This window comes from Vipera berus (genome assembly GCF_964194415.1).
Source record: "Vipera berus genome assembly, chromosome: 1".
Lineage (NCBI taxonomy): Eukaryota > Metazoa > Chordata > Lepidosauria > Squamata > Viperidae > Vipera > Vipera berus.
Window position 1 is genome coordinate 52,237,877 of NC_138202.1, and position 23,337 is coordinate 52,261,213.

The 23,337-nt window shown below is 38.5% G+C and overlaps 2 protein-coding genes across 2 annotated transcripts in view; one reads left to right on the top strand and one right to left on the bottom strand.

The window, feature by feature from the left end:
- Positions 1–7,054, top strand: part of TGFB3 (transforming growth factor beta 3) — a 29,756-nt gene extending 22,702 nt beyond the window's left edge. The window contains exons 6-7 of the mRNA XM_081343325.1: positions 2,937–3,090; positions 6,155–7,054. Of these exons, the coding sequence (XP_081199451.1) occupies positions 2,937–3,090; positions 6,155–6,313 (313 nt within the window). The 3' untranslated portion in view covers positions 6,314–7,054. The remainder of the gene's footprint in view (positions 1–2,936; positions 3,091–6,154) is intronic.
- A 3,673-nt stretch (positions 7,055–10,727) lies between these two features.
- Positions 10,728–23,337, bottom strand: part of TTLL5 (tubulin tyrosine ligase like 5) — a 145,993-nt gene continuing 133,383 nt past the window's right edge. The window contains exons 34-36 of the mRNA XM_081343313.1: positions 21,008–21,093; positions 20,024–20,149; positions 10,728–11,310 (exon numbers count right to left, since the gene is read on the bottom strand). Coding sequence (XP_081199439.1) covers positions 20,025–20,149; positions 21,008–21,093 — 211 coding nt within the window. The 3' untranslated portion in view covers positions 10,728–11,310; position 20,024. The remainder of the gene's footprint in view (positions 11,311–20,023; positions 20,150–21,007; positions 21,094–23,337) is intronic.

The following is a 23,337-nucleotide window of genomic DNA, read 5'->3' on the forward strand; positions in this document are numbered from 1 at the left end:
AGTGGTCTAATATAGGCAAAGTGAGTGGTGCCTCAAACACCACTGCATTCTGAACCAGTTGCAATATCCAGTTTTCAAGGAAACCCTATGTAGAGTGCTCTGTAGTAATCAAGCTGGGGACTAACCAAGGCATGAGTGACTACAAGTAAGGTCAAGGAATGGGATCAAGATCGACCTATACAAAAGCTCCCCAACCCCACCCATGGCTGTCACCTTCCTCAAGCAGGAGTTGAAGGTCCAGGAGGCCATCCCAAATTGCACATCTGCTCTATTTGGGGGAGTGCTAGCCCATCAAAAGTTGAAGATGACATCCTTTCAGAACCAGAGGAAGCAAAAACTCCCAAGCTACTCCATCTTGGTATAAAAATGAGGCAGGTGTCATCAGCACTTGGAAAAGTATATTTCTTTGTAGCCCAAACCTGATATGCACTGTCTGGATTACAACCATACTAACATACTAGGGACGCAGTGGCTCAGTGGGTTAGGACGCTGAGCTTGTCGATCAGAAGGTCGGCAGTTTGGCGGGTCGAATCCCGAGTGCCGCGTAACAGAGAGCGCCTGTTACTCGTCCCAGCTTCTGCCAACCTAGCAGTTTGAAAGCACGTAAAAATGCAAGTAGAAAAATAGGGACCACTACGGTGGGAAGGTAACTGCGTTCCGTGCGCCTTTGGCGTCTAGTCATGCCGGCCACATGACCACGGAGACGTCCTCGGACGAGCGCTGGCTCTTCGGCTTTGAAACAGAGATGAGCACTGGCCCCTAGAGTTGGAAACGACTAGCACGCATGTGCGGGGGAACCTTTACCTTTACCTTTTAACATACTAGGAGGTGCAAGAAACCAGGAATTGTGGAGACTTTGATAGAAAGGAGAGAAATATTCTTTTAAATGATGCCTTCCCAGTGATATCAGGAACCAAATAGGTTCGGTAAGATTCAGAATAAGCTGAACTTTTTGTGTGAGTTCTTTCACATAATTGGTGGGCTATATTTAGCTTGATAGATGCAGGCCTGCTTTATTGAAGTCTCAGGATTGTTGTTAGAGCAGGTGTCCAAAGCATGGAGTCAGGGAAACAGACGAGCTGCGTGGATTAAAGGATTATCTATAGACTCAACCCTTTTCATCCTCTGCTTCTTCCCAAACTGCCTTTTAGAATGTAATATGAAGAGGTATAACACAAGTGGAGCTGAGAAACTTTTTTCATCCATTGTTCATAATTCCCTTACTCTGCTCAGCAGCATTCTGGGATCATGTATTTATTTGCTTATCATAGCACCATACACTATAAGAGTATCATAGTGGGTTAACAACAATACTAGCTTGGAAAACCTGCTATTCAGCTAAAAAAAGTAATATGCCCCTGAATCTTCTGTCACTTAGGTAGGGCAGCCCCAAGGTCTGTTTTCTCTACAAAGCTATAGCCAATCACTATGACTGCTTTGAAATATTTATAGCAGGTTCCCTGTTCCTCCCCACCCCACCCCCGATTAAAACAAACAGCCCTTTCTTTTTGGGCTGATTTTCATCCTCTTCTTAATCTCTGTCATTAATGAACTTTCGTAGCAGCAAAAACTGGAGAGGAAGAGGGCCTAGTATATTTGCTATTTTCTCCTTCTTGCAATTTTGCTCAATTAAAAAAAAAACTTCAAACCTTAACCAGGCACTGACACCACATTTTTTCCTGGGTTATCTTCTTGTGCATATAGGTATGTTCCATGATGGTGGTTGCCAAACTCTCTATTGTGAGTGAGCAATTGTATTAGGTTGTATAACTCAGTGTTAATGCAGGTGCCCACATTTCTTTAAAGCAAAAGACCAAAAACAGCAAAACCAAAACCAAAAATACATAATCTCCACTCACATATCTGCAGAATTAAACCCTTTTACAAATAGTCTCAAATAGAGTATGAGAAATGGGAGGCCCTGAATGTTTTATGAAAGGCCAGAAAGATGAGGACCACCTAGATATTGGAGAACATAGTGCTTCACAAGGCAGGTACAGTGACAGAAAATGCAGGCCTTTTCATAGAAGGAACTTAAAAGCATGCTCATCCTCTTGGATCTTGTGGCAGAAATAATTGGAGAGCCCTAGACCAAGAAAGGCTTTATAGGTGATAACAAACCTTAATTTGCACCTGGTGATTTACTGGGAGCCAATACTACTTATGGAGCTATGTTATTACATAAGCGTACCGAGGTGGGACTCCAACTACCATCCTGTTGCACTCTAGAACAGTTGCAGCTTCTGAGTGGTCTTTAAGGGCATCTTCAGGAAGAGCACATTTCAGTAATCCAGAGAGTAGGTAACAAAGAATGAGTGACCGTCAGCAGGGTCTTCTGATCCAGGGATGGATTTGTGCAAAGGCTCTCTTGGCTACATCTGCTGTCTAGTCTTTGAGCAGGAGTTGAGAATTCACGATTAGGACCTCCAAATTACATTCATATTTTTTCTTTAAGATCTTTAAGATATTGGAAGAAGGCTGATTTGTTTATTATAGAAGAATGGATTTTGAAAGTTTTGAATCAGATAGAAATGGTAGAATTTGGAATATGTGAAGAATATTTGTAATGGAGATATATTATGATGCTTAAGGAGAGTTAAACACGACTGGATTTAAAGTGTAATTATAGTTAGTTAGTATATTTTAGATTAAGATTGTGAAAATAATACTCTGTATTCTGCTTTGGGAAGTCGGGGGGGCTGGGGGAGGTAGGGGTATTGGGTGGGTTAGGGTATGGGTTAGGGGTAGGGGAGGATGGGGTTTATGTTCAAAAATGTACTTTAAAACTTTTTAATTAAAAAAAAGAGAATTCACGATTAGGACCTCCAAATTACATTCATATTTTTTCTAGGGAAGTGCTGCTCTTGAATTTAATACATTATTGACTTTGACTAAATGAGTTGAGTGCATTTAATAACAGCTTCCTTTTGTTCTAGGAATCTGGAGGAGAACTGCTGTGTACGTCGTCTCTACATTGATTTTCGTCAAGATCTGGGCTGGAAATGGGTGCATGAGCCAAAGGGGTACTTTGCTAACTTTTGCTCCGGGCCATGCCCTTACCTTCGTAGTGCAGATACCACACACAGCACGGTAATCAGTGTTTTAATATGGTCAAGGAACTTACAAGTTAGGCCATCTTCTCCCTATCCCTACAATCCCTCTCATGGATAGTTACGTTTTAGGAGTTTTTGTCATTTATTGAGGCTGCAGTCTAGGTGCTAGTTTCCTAGGTTCTTATTAAACTCAGTAGAACTTGAGTAAATATGTAGATAAAATTCTTGAAGCACATAGAAACCTCACCCCCTTTAAAAAAAAAACTTTTTGAGTTTTTAAAAGTTAAACAAGAAGGTGGCATCCTGAAAAGGAAAACATTGGTATCTAGCATTATTTTTATTTACAAGAGCAGTGCTGAATACTACCTAAGATCTACAAATCAGTTTTCCCCATCCTTAATACTCTCAGGGTTTTGTGGACTACAACTCCCTGGACCATCGGCCATGGTTGAAGAATCATGAGACTTAAAGTTTAAGGTCAGAAAAGTACCTGTTTGAAGAAGACTACTACCATTCTCAGAAATGGGGCAGAAAGCGCTTTCCATGGAAGTCTGCTTAAGTGCCCAGAAACAAAAGCAAACAAAACCTGAGGCATTTCCCCTCTGCTATACCTTCCATCTTCATCTTCAGATGAATTGGTATTTTGGGGCTGGCTACCATGACTATTTTGTGAATAAAGAAGCCTTTTTCCCATGGCAATCATTTTGCAAAACAATCCACTACACGGTCTCAAAATTCTGAGCATGTCTCCACTCGACTTCCCAAATAAAAGATGCTGGAACATTTCGTATTGCTCACAGAATGATTTCCCCTTTTAAACTGTGAATGCTGGTTAAGCATGGGCAAATATATTTAGTCAAGAGACACTTTAAAATCCCTGGTTGCTGAAAGAGGCAGCCATTCTGCTATGTCTGACTTTTCCTTAGAAGAAATAAAATAGTTGCTTTGACAGGGGAGTATTTTAGGTTTGAAAATGGCATAAAGAATATAACATTCCTTCTCTCCGAATACAGCGGCCTTCCTCTCTCCAGTTCTAACTGGTGTCTGGTTTTTACTTTCTTCAAAAAAAAAAAGTGTGAAATCCTGGTTATGGCTTTTCTGAGACCGTGTAAAGGGAGACATTATTCAAAATGGAATTAAGATGTAGAATGAAGTTTGGGTCAAAGGAAACAGCATATAGAAACCTGAAATGTTTTGTGAGTTTTTAATTTGTTGTACACAAAGGAATGGAGTAAAAATAGCATTCCCTAACTCTCAAATCAATCTTATTCCGGAGGCACTAATAGGACACAGTCACTGCTCACTGAAGTTTATTTGCAAATACACCTGATGATCCTCCTCCCTCTCCCCATCCATGGTTAGTTTTCTAACAGCTCCGGTGTGGGGGGCCTAGTGTAATGATAATTGCATTGGAAGAACCTAGAGAAAGAACTCCTTAATAAACTCTTCATTCCCCCTTTGAAAAGGGGGGCTATGCTCCAGCTGAAAAGGAAATCAGGGAGAGATAGTTTGCAGCTAAATCACGAGGCACATTTTGTTTAAACCAAGTATCTGGTGATGACTGGTATAGGATTAAATTTATAAATTTACTCCAAGAGGTTAACTCCATCTCCTAGGGTACGGCACAGTATTTGTCTTTTTCCCCCCTTGAAGTCAAATTTTAGTGCGGTGTGAAGTGGCTTTCTATTAAGAACCCCAACATTTCTGATGAGCAAAAATTAGACCAAGCCCTGAGTTCTATACCTTGTTTGCTTTCTACCCATTTTCTGGGCCTTGGGCCAATAAAAATATTAGATCTTTTCTATAAAATAAATGTAATAATGGTCCACTGAAAAGGACTACACCCCCCCCCCCCCGCAACAGTTATGTAGGTCAATAGTTAAACCATTGTGGTTGTTAATGCCTGTTGTAAGTATTTATATGGCAAAGTACTGTAATAATGATTACGGTAGCTTTGGCTGTAGAGAATTTCCATGACAGAAGACAATTACCAGCATGACTGGGAAACACCCAATGAAGCACTGTAGCAGTTGTTACATCAGAGTGTTGTCTATGCTGCAATTATTGTGAATGTAGAGGAACTGATTGAATATTTCTTAGCAGTGCAGGATTTTAAACAATAGTTATCTGTTTAGCATTTGGTTGTGCATATTTTAAAATCTGCATGCTAAGAAAACCATGATTCAGTTTAGAAATTATACTAAATCAGCTTTTTAACCTCATAAGCTATAATTGACAACGTTCACAGAAAATGATAAATTGTAATACAATTCTGTGTCTGGATTCATAAAAACACACAAAGAACCAAACATATAATGGCTTAGTAGTATATTGTGTCAGTGTCTTTTGTTAAATCGAATAGCTTTCTAAGGAGCCATGCTTCTTGTACATGGCAGTTCTAGTAGCAAACAGCAGTCTATCTCAGCCTAGAAAATTTGGAACTTACAAACTGTATCTTCAGAATTATTTTCTGTATACAATATTTTGTTTGAGAGGAGAGGAATGGATAGTATAATTTAATAGGCCATGAAGAAGACTGATGGAAGGAATAGACTTGCAGTATCTGGACATATTACACACCCTGACCTTGAAAAATAGACAAATACTAGTTTTCCTCGGTTGTCTTCTGATTTTCTCTATAGCAATATGTAGAATGGAGCAAAGCAAGTATCTCACTTGGACTTGTAGAGGACTGAAACAGTTGGGAGGTGAATGTTGATACTTGAGGAGGACTGGATTAAATCCAGTATGATTTGGAAATGCTGGCCAAAGTAAGTTGATTTTTTTCAGCTGGGTTTTTTTTTGAAACTCTTAGCAAGACTATAAGACGGTTACACCCAGTTTACTTATTTTTAAAGAGAGGAATATGCTAAAGAACTATATTTGCTAAGACAGAGGTTTGGGTGTTATACAACTTACTTAGCTGCTCCAGATGAAAAATCATTTGATCAGTAGATTGTTCTATATATTTACCCAGTGGTTGAACAGAGGTAGCAGCTATAAATGTTGGATTTTTGAAATATGTTATCTGCCTAACATTAATTGTAGCAACTGGCAAGTGCTAGCTAAGATCCTCATATATTTTTTGATTGTTTTTCCAGGTTCTTGGTTTATACACTACTCTGAATCCTGAAGCATCTGCTTCCCCCTGTTGTGTTCCCCAGGATCTGGATCCCCTGACTATCTTGTATTATGTTGGAAGGACCCCAAAAGTGGAACAGCTGTCTAACATGGTTGTGAAATCTTGCAAATGCAGCTGAAAAGGACCCAATGCAATTCACAGCTCAGAAACTGCAACCACTACCCTTGATCCCAGAGTAAAACTCAAGCCTAAACCCATTTCTGCCTTCCCGACTTTATCACCTTGTTTCCTCGTGAAGGTTTTTTTCTCCATTTATGGATATTTGAGGAAATTGGACACATTACAAGCTAGATTTTTAACGGATAAAGATCACCAAATAAGGGATTTTTCCAAGGAGGAAATCATGAGCAAAGCTGGAGCACGCAGAACGTATAGGGAAACTAGACCTCTTTGCCCATCACTAATTGTTTCATCGAGCTCAACCTTTTTCGCAGGAGGACGATTGGTTTCCTTTTAACAGAACATATTTTATTAGCACCCATACCATAATGGAAGTAATTATTCTGCAGACGAGTGAGCACAGGAAATTTGTGGTCCAAATAGGAATCTTTCTCACAAACTCTTCTCCATTTTCTCTTTCCTCCTGGAAGACCTGCTGGAGGGCTTCTGCCAGAGAGATTGGCTTTGTCCTTCTATCCCAACCCTGTTCTTTGGTAATCTTGAGGCTGTTGTGGCGGTTGAGATCTTTATAAAAATCTGCCCATCTTGTACAAGGACTTAGCCTAGGCCACACCTGCCAAAATTTTATACAAAATGTTAATCTCAATATTGTAAAAAAAATAAATATTTTTCTTTTGGATATTAGAATTTTATGTTCAAGAAAGCTGTTTCCCTATGCAAAGGAAGAGATACGTCTACAGCTGTAGAAGAACCCACATAGGTCAGTTTATAGCACTTATTGCAGCAAGAAGCCACCCTTGATTAAAACTCCGTTTTCAGTGACTGAGAGTCATGAAGGAAATGGCAATGCTGAAATGAGATTTGCACAAGGCAATGGGACCATTTGGGTCAGTTGTTGTTCACCCTTCATTTGGTGGTGTTGGAGTAATGTTTTACTATTCCTAAATTGCTTTTAATGATGTGTTAAACCTACAAGAAGTACTTATATTATTTTGAACTAGCCCCACTTTTTAAAAAATGGAAAAATCACTCCATTTGCCATTTATGTTCCCAAGGGACTAACTTGCGGACATGACTATTTTATTATTAGTTTTTCCAGAAAAGCAAGGAGATTGATCAATCTAGATAACCTTGAGAGACATGTAGCAGGGTCAAGGATTGGTTTCCGTTGTTATGAATAGATGTTAACATAAGTATCACAGTGAAAGGGCTCTCCTAAGGTCCTAAGAACTAAACACCCCACAATTTTAAAATAACATTGTTTCTGTTGCTTCAACGATGGGTTCAGATATATCCAAAAAGCACTATGTTTGTCAACCTGACTGCCGACAGTCTCCCTATTGCTTACTTGTCAGTTTCACATATTTAGACAATGGGTTGATAATTTTTAAATAATTAACTACAAAGATAGTAGACAGAATGAATGAGGAAGCAGGCATAGGGTGGTAAGGAACTTCTTCTCCTTGCCCTATCACTGTGGCGCTGTTCTAATTCTCCTGTAGCACGGAGGTAGTCACCTCATGCAGATCAGGACAATAATAAAGATGTTTTATCCCCTGCTTCCCCCACCATCACCATTTTGGGGTTTTAATCACATTGGAAGGTTTTTGTTTGGATTGCTACTGAAAGAAAAGTGTTGGAAGACCTGAAGGACCAGGTTACAGACTAAGTCTTATAGAGAAAAATCTAGGTGGAATGCTAAGAGTCATACTTATTTGATGGCACATAATCAATCAATCAATCAATCAATGAAAGCGTAACAGATATTCCTCAAGATGAGGAAGAATACATTTGGCTTCCAAACCACACTGAGGCCCTTATGCAGGGAATCAGAAAAGCACTGTTTCGGCACTCTTTTTTCTTTTTTGCTGCAAACAAGACAAGTGGGCTATTGGAGTTTGCCATTTCAGAATGTGATACTGAATTGCATATTGCTCTCCTTTATTTCTGTTAAACCCTAGCTAGGCCTCTCTCTAGCACAACCTTCTTACTGTTCATTTTCTATCATGCTGTTCTAATTGCTAATAAGAAACATTTTTATGAAACATGAAAAATTCCAGATACAGCAGCTGGGGTGGTATCAATCTATCATATCAACTTTTTGGATAAGAGCCTGTGGCAGGGAAACTCAAATTCAGATAAGAGGATACTTCCCACTTATTGCTTAACTTTTAGCCTTCTAATTTTTCTTTTAAGATCTCCTTGATATATAACAAGTTAAAAGTGAGGCAAGTAACTGTCCCGAGGACATACTTTACTGTGTTTTAACTTTTGTGGACAAGAGATATCTCTTGATTTCTGCAATAACCTATATAATTTTGAAGTGAAATATTTATAAATAAATCACAACACATAAATTTAATCATCTGTAATCTTTTTCTACACTACCATTGCTTCTGATGCTCCTTAAAAATAAATGCAGGTGGATGCATTTTTTTCAGCAATACATACTATTGTTTTTGAAAACAGCTAGATTTTGATTTCCATATGCCATTTCTGCATTTTCAATGCCCAGGATTAATTTCATTTCCTTGCTTAAATATCAGCCTCTTACATAACAGTACATTCTAATATTAACTCTGCAGTCTTCAACAAAAGTTTTAGACTTAATTGTAGAACAACTTTTACAATAAAGAACAAAACATCTCATTTTATACCTTTCCCTATTGCACTTCCTTTCTGCAACACAAAATGTTTCTGGTACAAAATATCTCTAAAACATATATTTAACAATTTTGACCAAAATTAAGGAAGAGGACAAACTGAAGAAAATTGTCGAAAGTCTCAAAGATTGCTACACCCTACACAAGATGCACTTTATTTTCTTTAATATGGCATCTTGTTCAATGAGCTCAAAGACAACGAAATAGTATCATAATTACTGAGGTGGAGAGATTCTACCTTCCATTCTAGAATGTATTTTATAGATAAGGCAGACTTATCTGCCAATTGATTCTGAACAGGTAAACATTTAGAACTGTTCTGATATTTAACTTCCATTTATTCCTGTGGATGAACAGGAATAGGACAACCCCCCAAAATATGAAACACTGAGATGATATTTGGCTTGAAGGTAGTACATATTCATAGAATTGTCTTAACATCATGAAAGTACAATCCTGGATCAGATGGCAAGGATCACAGAGTCACAGCTACTTTATTAAGCAAGGCATATCTGGAGGACTTAAGGATTTTTCCTGGGTGGCATTTACCAAGCCGGTCTTTATTTTCAGTTCTAGCAAGGATATATCAAGAAAATGACCTTCAGTCAGAGTACTTGAAAAAAAAACCCACCAAAGGCAATTTTTCATCTCAAATATCTTACTAGTATCTGTCTGTAAACCCCCTTTCCCCTTTCAGTGCAAAGGCTCCAAATTCATACAACGTCTTGGGTCTTGTGAAATGTCAGTGTAAGACACATATGTTCAGTATTACTGAAATAATTGGAGAGATTGGAATTCTGATTTTAAATTCCCTAATTAGTTTTTTCCTAGGTGTGAGAGTACCTGAAGCACAATGGGAATCATTTCATTTAGAAGCCATGAAGCAAAACAGGAGAAAACAAAATGGTGTTTAGTAGCACTCAAAATCTGTTACTCTTAGCAGACATTTGCTATTTAACCAGCATTAAAGTTGAACTACTTCCCCTTATCTTGTCCACTAACATGACAAAAATCCACATGTATGAATAAAAAACCCATTGCTTTCTCTGCGAACTTCAAAATAAACAGCAGCAGCTCCTTGACAAGATGGAGTAGCTGAGAAATGCAGAGCCACAAGTAAACCTCAGAAATGAAGCTAGAAGGCCATCTTGGTAAAAATAAAAATAAAAGCAAATAAAAAAGCAAATGGAGAAATTTTAGGCACAGAGTTCAAAAACCAAAAATCAAAAAAATTTCCCCCATAAAAAAGAAAAAAACCCCTGAAAACAGTCCTGCATGCATACATGATGTACCACTACGTATTTTCCATCACTGCCTCATTCATTGTAATTTTGTCACTCCTCCACTAACTCTGGCTACCTGCCATACATGAGTCCTGAAATACCCACCTAAAAATTATGACATGCATAGGACATACAAGAAGTAAAGCAAGCAAAATATATGAATACAGAAAAAGATCAAATTGCAATGGTAGATTTGTCTGTTTGCTTTACAAGTCTTTCAAAAGTTGAATTGCTGATAAATAAATGAAAAGCATTTAGAGTGTTAAATGAAGCTACAACTATAAATGCTGAAGCACCTTTGTTCACCATCATCTAAAGTGACAATTTCTATGAAAGGGCTGAGTCTTGGAAACACAAGGTTTTTAGAATGTCAACTTATGAAATGTAAATAAATGTGAGGAAAAACACAATACAAGAAAAAAAAAACTGGAATAAATTGTCAACTAATTGGAGAATAAATTATAAATTAAACAAACAAAATGATTGACTTTATTCACAGACTGAGAATATTTATGGCTTCTTGCCAACATTGCACAAGTGTCTATAATCAGTCATCATTTTAACCTCATGCGTTAACTGTAGTCATGTTGTATGAACTGTGTCCACCATCTAGTAGAGAACTTCATCATGCTCAGGGGAAGCTGAAATGTCTAACTGGAAAGAGAAATCTGGGCCCTGTACACATAATATAGACACAATTCAAAACTTCTATCTTATGAGCCATAACCACAATTTAAAGGCTATCTGGTAGAAGATGTGATATAGAACACAAAGGAAACCCTGAGACTTGGCAGCAAAAGCTCCATGGAGTAGAAACCTCATGTCAGAGCTTGACTGCTATTTCCACAAACACTCAGCTGTTTTTCTCTCCTAAGGGAAAATTCTGGAGTCTGAGACAAGTCTTGTTATCAATCTGGGTGTAGCCAGGAACGTGGAATGATGAACAGTCATTCCTGCTTCATCTCCTCCTTGCATGCTGAAGCACTGAACTGATTGTTTGTTCATTATTTAGGAAGAATCCTTCTTCAAAAAATAATCACAAACAGGAGCTGAAAGAAACACACAAAAAACATACATAACAATTTTCAAAAAGTGTGCACTGACTCACAAAATGCAGGAGTTTCTCTTAATACAACTGACAAAGCTGAATGGACAATCCACAAAGCTTTAATGGCTGCCATAGGAAATGCTACTGTATTATTTCCAATCCTTTTTCTGGCCTTCTCATTTTATCAGAGATCAGAAAAGGTTCTATATCTAAATCTCCTTACAAAGATTTTGGGTAACTTATATGAAAAGAAGCGCTAGTAGTTCACTGAAAATAGAAGATGACTTACACTGTTTTCATAAAATATTTCATTTAAATCCTTTTCTAACATACTGTCTGAATTCCCAGCATCACATTAAGCTGGAAGACGTTTTTTAGTTAATTGTCTCTAGCACAATGGTAGTACCAAAAGTATTAGCAGCAATTTATCAGAAGAGACCTTGTCATGGGGCTTTTCATGAGTTTTCCGGATTTGATGAAAGACATAGTGCAAAACTACCCTTGAGATTTTATCTTCTCTTTTATTAAGACAAACAGCATCTACTTTCGAGTTGTGTTCCCTAACAAGGTTAATTAAGCTAGAAAAGCCAGGTCTGAGTTCTCCCACCTTCTCCTGCCCATTTTTACTGATAGCCAGCAGGAAAGAAATGAAGCCGTGGATTGAGATTTAAAATGGACTGCAAAAGGGCTGGGTTTTTTTTTCCTTTGCTGAACATTACACATCTTAAGTTCCTTACGCATCTTTAAGTTCTTTAATGACATTGTATATGCATTTAATCTCTAAATATTGCTCTATTTCTAAAGACAAAAGATACTGGCAGCATTTAGGCTGGCAGCCTTTTGGCTGGTAGAATGTAGTCTTCTTCTCTTCTGGCTCCCCCCAGATCCTCCTTGCTGGATAACTGATGTCCCCATGCTGGGCCCCACTTTTCTTTAGTGCACTTTTCTGTATCACACTCCTGTTGTCCACTTTTTTTTTAAATCCCATTTATATCCCGCCCTTCTCCGAAGACTCAGGGCGGCTTACAATCTAAGAAGCACAAACCAATGTGTTTAGCAATAGCCTTCATTCTATGTATATGCCTGCTTATTAGAGCTTTCACCTCCCCCCCACAAGCAGCATTATTACAAAGTCAGCTTATTGCCCCCAACAATCTGGGTCCTCATTTTACCTACCTCGGAAGGATGGAAGGCTGAGTCAACCTTGAGCCTGGTGGGATGCGAACCTGCACTAATTGCAGGCAGCTGGTGTTACTTAAGGAGGCATTAGCCCACTGCTCCACCAAGGCTCCACTTCATGAGTCTTGTCTTGGCTTCTCCTCAACTTTTACAACTCTTCAACAGTATAACACTGCCCAGCCCAACTCCGGATTTTCAGCCAATACTGCTCTTTACTAAAGCCAATACCCAAGCTTCAACAGCAAACACTACCTAGGTCTAACTTAAGTTTGCCAGCCATGACATTTTCATCAAATTTCCTTCTTCCCAAAGTTTCTGTTTTTTTAAGACTTTACCTCCACCAGCTTTCCCCTGCAGAAAAATTTTCCTACGAGAAACTAAGCTTCCTCATACTCTCAGCTTCAATTGATCATCCAACCAGAATATAGTGCCTGTTTGGGTTTCCGGCTGCCTATGTGACAAAACGTTAAGACGCCATGGATAATATACAGGCTATCACAGACTTCTTTTCATAAACTGCCATAACTATATCAGGGTCTAAAATCTGGAATTATACTGCATTTGTAAAGACTTTTTTGTGAACAGTTCTGGAGGAATTCAACAGCACAACATATAAGGTCATTTTGGGGTATAACATAAAGTAATGCAAAGATGGGCCATTAAAAGGAAAATTTGGAAATTGTGTCTATAACAAAATTCTGTAAATTTCTATTTCCATGAATAGATTCTAAAAGTTACTCAACCATTGAGTACTGTAAAATGAAAAATTGTATATAAATATGTATATGTTAAAAGGAGGGCCCAAATTGTTGGGAGCATTAGGCTGACCACTTAGAGAATGCTGTAAAGAGCCCTATGAGGTAGTATATGAGTCTAAGTGCTATTGCTATTAAAAGTAAGTTTTGGTTTCATATGATGACTGGAGTCAAAATAAACATTTGTACTTCACTCTTATATAACTTCAGTGTCACTGTATAAATTGGATACACCATAGGAAGAGAGCCATGCTAGTAGTGTATGATAGCCAAAACTCAGAAAGACTCTGGCACTTCATAATATAAATTATAAAGAATTTATATGAACAGCTATGAACATTGCTAACTGAGACCTTATTTCCCCCTTCCTGTTGATTTCTGCTATGCGACAATAATTGCTTATTTAAGTTAACAAATGAAACTTTCCTCGTTGCTAGGCCTACTTAATTTATAGTATTTGGATGCCCAGGAGTGTCCTGGGCCCCAGAGCCCACTCAGATACTGCACGTTTTGCTTTTATACTCCTAAATATTCCCCTCTTTCACTTCTCTCTCTTTCATGCACATAGTTCAAGTATCTACGTATAATCAAACACAGGTAAATTCTGAATTATTTCCAGCTGTTTAGATCTTTCTATCTGGCCTATCTGAGAAGCAAAGATATATTAACTTCTCTTTCTTTACTCCTGTTGATATTCTGAACACAAGAGTGAACATTATTATGAATGCCAAAACTTTGTGGGCATCTGAGTCACTATCAGCTTGATTTTCTTTTCTCTAATATCCTCAACTGTATTCGTTATTTATTTATACTCTGCCTTTATTATTTTTACAAATAATTCAAGGTGGCAAACATATCCAGCTCACTTTCCTCCTTCTATTTTCCCCACAACAACAAATCAGTGAGATGAGTTTGGACTGAGAGAGAATGACTGCTTCTCAAGCACATCCAGACAGGCCTATAATCTACAATGTCTTAATCTATAGAAGCTTTAGAGCAATGTTCTCAACTTTAAGAAGTGTGGACTTCAACTCCTAATTAATAAAACTGAAATGTGAAAAAACATGACTGCATTTTGTTTACTAGCCAGAAAACAAGTTTAGCACATAAAAGCAGAGAGGAAGTGTAGAATACTTAACAGAATTATTCCTCCTCCCAAGTGAGCAAAAAAGGGTTTTGCTCCGAAAGCAGCAACTGCTGGACTAGCAATACTATGAATTTTTCAGAAGATGAAGTGCTATCTTTAAATTCATCCCTTCAAAATAGATACTATATTAAGAGTAGTCATATACAACTTTTTAGTTCAATGTTTATGAAGTTGTAGCTGAACATTACATCCATTATGTAAAAAATAATAATAAATGACTATTGGAAATCCAGAATCCAAACCCACCAGCTTCACCCTTGTCACGCTCCCCTTCTCACTTGAAGAAAGGTGAATGGCTCTGGCTCCCACCCAGCCCCTTCCTCCCAAACTCAATAACATCAATCTCTCCAGATCAGTCCATCCAATCACAGTTCTCCATCCAATCCTCAGAGATACAGGTGACATAAAACCAGGGTTGCTGCAAGGTACCAATATAACAGACCTAGCAGATCCTCCTCTCTCAGGTCCATGACATAGCGCAAGAAAGGAAAATGACAAAAAAAGTCAAAACCAAAGCTGTAGCTGCTACAAGCTATAGGAATATCACGTATACCTATATAGCTCCCTTGGACAGCAAGGCAATCAAACCAGTCAGTCCTAGAGGAGATCAACCCTGACTGCTCTTTAGAAGGCCAGATCCTGAAGCTAAAACTCAAATACTTTGGCCACCTAATGAGAAGGAAGGACTCACTGGAGAAGAGCCTAATGATGGGAAAGATTGAGGGCACTAGAAGAAGGGGACGACAGAGAATGAGGTGGCTGGATGGAGTCACTGAAGCAGTAGGCGTGAGCTTAAATGGACTCCAGAAGATGGTAGAGGACAGGAAGGCCTGGAGGAACGTTGTCCATAGGGTCGTGATGAGTCGGACACGACTTCGCAGCTAACAATAACAACATATAGCTCCAGCTCCTGCTGCCACTTAAGCCTAGAAGCCCCCAAACCTCTGGTATAGTAACGTTGGCCACTCACAGATGACCATCACCAATGGAGCTTTTTGAAAACTAGCAGACTTGAGTAGTCCTCACCATTAAGCTGTCACTGGCATCACACCCAACATACAGTTTCACAACCAGCCTCATCCTCAGGAAGATAACTGTTCAGCCTGGGCCATCCTGTAGCTGGAATTCTTGTGCTGCCATCCAGCTTATCAGCGACACTGAATTGGCTGCTGGCTGATCTCTAAGGAGCTTCTCTCACTGCTTTGCCAACTCTGATTTCAACCCACCAACTTTTGATGGCCACCTGACCACACTATGGCCACTAAGCAGGTCAGTCCAGAAGTCTGGCTTTTTGCCAACCTCCCAAGTCACTGCTGCTGTTTCTTGTATTGCACCACACCGAGAAGGTCTCTGCAAGCCTCCAATCATCCCAAACACTTGAGATACTCCGACAATTGCCAAATCCTCTACATACCATTCTCTCGACATCCTAATATAATCTGATATCTGGATTTCCAACAAACCTGGTCCCGACACCCTATTTTTTAAAAAGTAGAATCTCTGTTACATATAGCTAAATAGATATAGCAAGATAGGGAAGATTTTGAACTAGAATTGTTATTAATCCTGCTCAGCATGTAAATTATATTAGTTATGTAGATGTAGCCTAAAGTGTGAAGAGTATAAAACTGTATGGGCTGTATCTAGCTAATTGGCTTTGAGCCTGGATATTTTCCAGACAACCTGCTGCAAGTGGAATCTGCCTTATGTCCATGGAGAGAATGCATGCTAAAAGTCTACACAACCACACAATCAGGTGTGTCAGGAGGAAACTTGGAAGAGAGCATTCTCTTGGAATTCCTCTTTTATGAAACAGCTTTCTTCCAGGAATAAGAACATTACATTCCTTTCAATATTTCATAACTTAGTAACACCTTGATTATTTTGTCATGCCTTGGGAACTGAGGAGAACCATTCTCTATTACCCTGGGATAAATGATGTTCTTACTGTACGTATCTTTGTTCTGATACATATTTTGACTAATGAATTTATTTTATATCTCTTTATACTGATTATGATAATGATAGTAAAAGTCTTGTAAGCTGCTTAGTGTAGAAGAAGCAGTATAAAAAAAAGGGCAAAAAGGATAAAGAAATGATGAAGAAATGCTTAAGCCCAGGCTGAATGCACATTTATCCATATGATTTCATTTGAATTCCTGCAACAAACAAAGGATGAGGTACAACCCATAGATTTTCAACTCTTATGATTTTCCATGTTCAAGATCTTCAGTAGTGGGAAAGTGTCAATAAATATAATCCAGTTTTGAAAACTAAGATTAAAACCAAATACATGCAACGCTTAAATAAAAGATTAATCAATTCAGTCAAGTGATTTTCTTGCATTGATCAATTATATTGTAGCCTTAATCTTTTCCCAACTTATATATCATATTTATTGCTATTAATTACCATCTGCCTTTTTTAATGAAGCCTTGTTGATCAGACAATAGTTTTTGTTCCATTTTGTTCCATCAACAAAATGTTTTGCCAAATATTTAAGTTTCAATTTAAAATAATGAAAATTGCAAGATAATAAATATGCCTGTTGTAATCTGCAACATTATATGTAAGGGTATTTCTACGAATTCAGGAAAATTAACTTTTGAAAGATTCTATTCTATTCAGTGACAATTTATTTTGCGTAGACTAAAATTAATTTTGCACAAAGATTCCACTGAAACAAGTGTATTTAATGTGCCTGGCTTTTGTTATTTCAGTTGCAAAAGACGAAAGTGGGAAGGTGGATTTAATTCTTTCCTCCCACATGTGCTGAAGAAAATCTGTCTCCCAAATGGCATTTGCCTATCAGGCTGGGAGTTTCCACTGATACCTTGCAACAGCACTATTTGCATTTTCCCCCCTCTATATATATCCCCCCTCCCCCCCAATGTGTATGTCTTTGACTGTACTTGCCAACAGAGTATAATGATTCATATATAAGATAAAGTAGGCTTTATTTCATGAATGTTTCAACCACAACAAATCTGTTAATTTATTAAACCTGGAATCATTAAGAAAGGGAATGGAATGTACCTACTGACTCAATAGCAATGTCCTTATATAACTCTACAATTGACTGATTGATGAGCTTTGAAGACCAAGCACCTCCACAATGACCCTGGCAGCTTACACTAAAAACATAAAATAAACAGTAAAAAGAAAACTCCATGTGTCCAGACAAACATGCTCCTTATAGTAAAAAACACAACTAGCAGGAGGCTCCACAAGCTCCCTGCTCCAAGGCTTGGGAGAAGAGCTACGTTTTTAGACTTCTGGAATTATCATCAGGTTGGGAACCCAAAGAGCTCAGAAGGGGGTGATGGTGGAAATACCATTGCAGAGAGCAGGTGCTAAACAATTTTTGCCTCCTGATAGATGGCATTGTTTGATAGATGGCCATGTTATATAAGACTACCTCTGGAATAATATCTTCAAACCTCAGTAATATCATAAATCCGAAAAGAACAGACAAGAGGGAAAGAGGGAAAGATCCCTCTGAGGAAAAACTACATTGATCTGGAGTCTTTTGGTCTAGAGAGAAGATGGTAGTCATTATAAAGAGCCCGTGTGACATTGTGGTTAAGGTATTGGATTAGAAGGAACATCCAGTTCTAACCTCTCAGCCACAGAAACTCACTGGATGACTTTGAGCAAATCATTCTCTCAGCCTACCGACTTTAAAGAGTAATTAGGAGGGAGTGTTATCTTAAGCTCTTGAATAAAAGGCAAGATATAAATCAAACATATACATAAAATTTTAAATATGAATACTGTACTGTACAGAAATATCTCTCCTTTGGAGTTTGGAATAGGCACAGTCAATTCTCCTTTGTTCATTCATGTAATCTGCAATAATGGTGTTATTATTCAGTATCATCACTGGTCAAAGAAGGTGATGATTGGTGAAATAACTTGCCAATTTTTGCCACAGTGTCTCTCATGAAATTGAGTCAAATGCCACTTTCAAGTCTACAAAGGAAGAATAGGGAGAGCCTCCTGATAGGGGCACTTCACTGGCAGGTGGCACAACTAAGATTTTTCTTCCCCTAGGTTCATCCAATCAGTGAACTTTTGATAAAGATATTTCACAAACAATTTGCTGATTATGCACATCAAATTGATTGGATGATAATTGGCTGTGCTAATCCTAGCATTTTTTTATTGGAACTATTACAAAGTTACTTTATTTTTTAGGAATCTGCAATAATTATCACTATGGTGAATGGAGTCAAAACAAATGGTGAAACACATAAATGTGTACTACACTGACTGACTCAGCAATTGTCCACCATACCCTGACAGGTATTGAACCCCATTTGTGATGCAATTATTCCACATAAATGAAGAATTCCCAGACATTATGGGTCCGTTACTCTAATGCAGGAGTTCCCAAACCTGGGGCTATGGTCCATTACCAGGCCACAGCCCATTTGGATCCAGGCCATGCAAGCTTGTGCACACGCGCAGCTGCACTTATGTCAGCATTTGTGTGCAAAGCTCCATTACCGTAAGCAGCGGGTATGAGCGCTCACGCATGAAGCTTCATTTGCACGAGCCCGTCACTTGCACAAATGGAGTTGTGTGCATTCATGTATGCACCTGCCACTCACACAAAAACATCCCCTCTGCCTGTCCGCCAAGCCAGAAAAGTTGGCAACCTCTGCTCTATAATGACTATGTCCTTTCTCTACTGGGGCTAAACAGGCATAATCACAAGAAGGTATTTTGCAGTAATATCTCACACCCATAAAGTCAAACTAAAACTAAGCCTGGGTTGCCTGAGGTACTATTTGATGAAAGGCTGTTTCAAAGTTAAGGCAACATGTACAGTTGATTACAGTAAGACAGTGAGCAAAAATGAGAAAGATATTAATGCCAGTGGTACTCTGTAGGACAAATTACTATTAATATGTAGAAACTGCAGGGATTCTTGCTGTGGACTGATTATTTCACACTCTCATTTAAGGACAGGATGCCTTTTTAAAAGGAAATGGATCCTTATGTTCACATTATTATCACAAAAGATTAATGTGTCATTAAGAAAATTACAGAATATCCAGGATTTATTCTGAAACCTTAGTCATTATATAAACTTACTAAAACTGCTTGTAACATCAGCCACTTAGATTAATTTCCTTTAATTTCCAATATGCCAAATTAAGGGGCTTGAATTTACCCATGTAAAATCCTACCTAGGGCTTAAAAAAGGGGATGGCTGAAAACAAAGATAACAAAGAGAAGCTTAGGTATTATGTAAATCTGTTATCTCTCTTCCATTATTATAAACTCAGACCTTGTAAAAAATATTTTTTAATTTTTTTTTTACTTTTAATCTTTACTTTCTTGACTAAAACTTGAGGTTCTGGCTGCTAACCTCAGAAATCTACAGTAGAAAAACAGGTAAATTGTATTTCCTTTTTACTCGAGTACTCTACACTAGGAAATAGCATGTTATGAACAGACTTCTAGCATCCATTTACTATGTTTAGTTTCTCCCTTTCACCAAAACTCCATTTTGTGAGATTTTTGTAGCTAGATCTTTCTCCTTTTTTTTTCTTTCTTAGCATAGCTATAAAAATTACAGTGTTAGCAAAAGAAAATTTGGGGAAAACAGAGGTGCCTATTGTTACCTTAGGCTGGCCCTCCCTCCTCTGGCCTTTTCTTTCTTTGCCCTAAAACTGTGTCAATGGCCCGGGTTCGGCTGTACAAAGGTCTAGCTCTGGCGAATATAATCTGAGGGCCAGCTTCCAAGAGACCTGGAAAATGGAAAAAATGGCTTAGCCTAAAGCAGGTCCCTTGACTACTTTTATTTTATTTTTCACTGAAGCCTTTCTTCTTAACATCCCAGGAAAATTGGTAAGAGACTCATGAGAAACCAAACATTTGCTACTATGGCAGAAACACACAGAAAAGCAAACTCGTTTAAAGGTTCCACTGGTATCGGTTCTTTTCTCGTGTGAAAAAGATAGTTCCACCTCTAAAATGAATTCAGGACAAGCAAATGGGAAACCAACGTTCTCTTTAAAAAATAGAACGGTCATTGGAAACAGAGGGGGAAAAAAAACCTCCACAGCAAAATAAGTGTGTACTGTAAGGTGCCACAGTTCTGTCTGACGAATGTGAGATAGAATCATCCTTCAAGGTTGACTCAGCCTTCCATCCTTCCGAGGTAGGTAAAATGAGGACCCAGATTGTTGGGGGCAATAAGCTGACTTTGTAATAATGCCGCTTGGGTGTGTGTGTGTGAAAGCCCTAATAAGCAGGCATATACATAGAATGAAGGCTACTGCTAAGCTTGTAAGCCGCCCTGAGTCTTCGGAGAAGGGCGGGATATAAATGGAATTAAAACTAAAACTAAAAAACTTTTTCTGTAGCCTGGATACATTTTTTTCCTCCATTAACCATTTCTCTTTTCACCATTTCTAGATTTTTTCATTTAAAATGTCATACTGTTCAGAAGTAATCAAGTCTTTCTTGGCATTTCCTGGTTTGCATCAAGGAGATTTTATCTGCCTTACGCTAGTAAGCCTGTTATAGGATAGATAAAGACAGATGGTACTGCAAAAATGAAACAAAAGGATAAATTAGTGATAGCAGAGCCCAAGTTCTCTCACCTGTGGAGTTTGCAAGTGGCTCACAAGATGCAGCGCTGTTAAGGCTATTCTGGAATCCATTCAGCTGCCTTTCTGTAGAGGTTATCCTGCCAGAAAAAACACTGAATTAGAAAGCAGCACTGAAAAAAATCTGAGGGGGAAAGTCATTCTAATGTTCTGAGACAAAAACATCAACCTTTTTCCAGACTATTTTTCCATGTAATAAATGCGTAGCTGTTAAAAATGTTAAAGAGTCTGCCTTCCCCCAGGTCGTTATTTTTTTCTATTTAACCCCCTATCGTCTAGTTGGCATCAGGTCTCCAGAGGCTTTGGAGCAGGGAGTTCTTGTTTGCCAGCTTTTTTTCCTCACGGAATTTGTTACACGGATGCAGCATTTTTTTGCTCATTTCATATCAAAGAAAAAACCTGAAAATGTTGAGTGCGATGAGATACAAAAGTAGCATTTTTGTTTGTCTGTTTGTATCCCACCTTTATTGTTTTTACAAATGATTTAAGGCGCCAAACCTATCCAACACCCCTTCTTCCCTCAGACCCAAGTGACTGGCCCAATGTTGCTGCTTATATTTGGTATAGGTGCCAATTCAGGAAGGCAGCCACTTTTTTTACAGCTCCCGGGACAGGGCTGCCCATAAGATTTGCATGGATATAATCTAGAAACGTTGGCCTTCCTCAAAACTTAATTTTTATCAATTAGGAAAGAAACATTCCTATGTAACATGCTCGTTGTAAGGCTATCAAAAGCTGTAGAAATCAAAGAATTACTCTTCAGCACCTGCCAGTCTCCAAATCTCAACTTCCAGAAATCTCAGTAATGGCCGCACTGGTAAGTTGGCTGGAGAATTCTGGTAAATAAAAACCCACACACCAAGGACACCCAGATTGGGGAAAGCTGATGTTTAAGCATACATACTAGGTGATTAATCCTAATAAGCATTTGCACTTTGGATGAGTTGTGTGTCTTCCTAAATCAGAAGTAAACAACCCCTGGAAACCAGAAGAACACATTAAAAAAATGGCTTCCAGCCCCGTATAACATTTGAGGGAGTTTGGGAGACAAACAGATAACTTAAGCAAAGTGTCTGGGTCAATAAATAGCTAACTTAATTTATTTTGGTTCTTTTTATTGTTGTTGTTGTTGTTAGTTGCGAAGTCGTGTCCGACCCATCGCGACCCTATGGACAACGTTCCTCCAGGCCTTCCTGTCCTCTACCATCTTCTGGAGTCCATTTAAGCTCACGCCTACTGCTTCAGTGACTCCATCCAGCCACCTCAATCTCTGTCGTCCCGTTCTTCTCTTGCCCTCAATCTTTCCCAGCATGAGGCTCTTCTCCAGTGAGTCCTTCCTTCTCATTAGGTGGCCAAAGTATTTGAGTTTTAGCTTCAGGATCTGGCCTTCTAAAGAGCAGCCAGGGTTGATCTCCTCTAGGACTGACCGGTTTGATCGCCTTGCAGTCCAAGGGATTCGCAGGAGTCTTCTCCAGCACCATAGTTCAAAGGCCTCAATTCTTTGGCGCTCAGCCTTTTTTATGGTCTAACTTTCACAGCCATACATTGCAACTGGGAAGACCATAGCCTTGACTATACGCACTTTTGTTGACAGGGTGATGTCTCTGCTTTTTAGTGTGCTGTCTAGATTTGCCATGGCTTTCCTCCCCAAGAGCAAACGTCTTTTAATTTCTTGGCTACAGTCCCCATCTGCGGTGAGTCTTTTTATTAGTTTTCTTTATTTCCTCAAACTTTCTTTTATCTGAATGGCTAGTTGTCTCAGATCATTTTTCTGTCATTCAGTTTTAGCCACATAGTACATCTGGGTTGTCCTTTGAAGATTAAAACTGTTCCTAACAAACTACCATGATTAAAATAACATTAGAAAGTGTCTGAAAAGCTATCAAATCCAACCAGCTGCTGCAAAGTTACAAATCAATCCATTCAGCAATCTCAACTTTTTACGATGAAAAAGGTGCCTTGCAGGGATTGTTTCACCTGATTTTGCACCAGATACAAACTATGTGTACACATACATATTTAACAGGAATACAACAGTGTTCTTTCACAGCTTCAATATGTCTGTATCATAATGTCAATATGATTGACTTCAATCCCAAAGAAACATAAAAATCTATAGAAGTTCCTTTCATATGAAATGGAGAGAAACTTCTAAACCACACCATTTTTAAAGCCATGCCAATCATTTAAATCATCTAGTAATGTCTTAAGTCCTAAACAATATTCAAATATAATCTCCAATATTTCCTATTTACAGATATACGTGTAACATTGGTAATTGTCCATAGGGCTCCTCAAAGTAACATATCTACAATTGTCTTTAT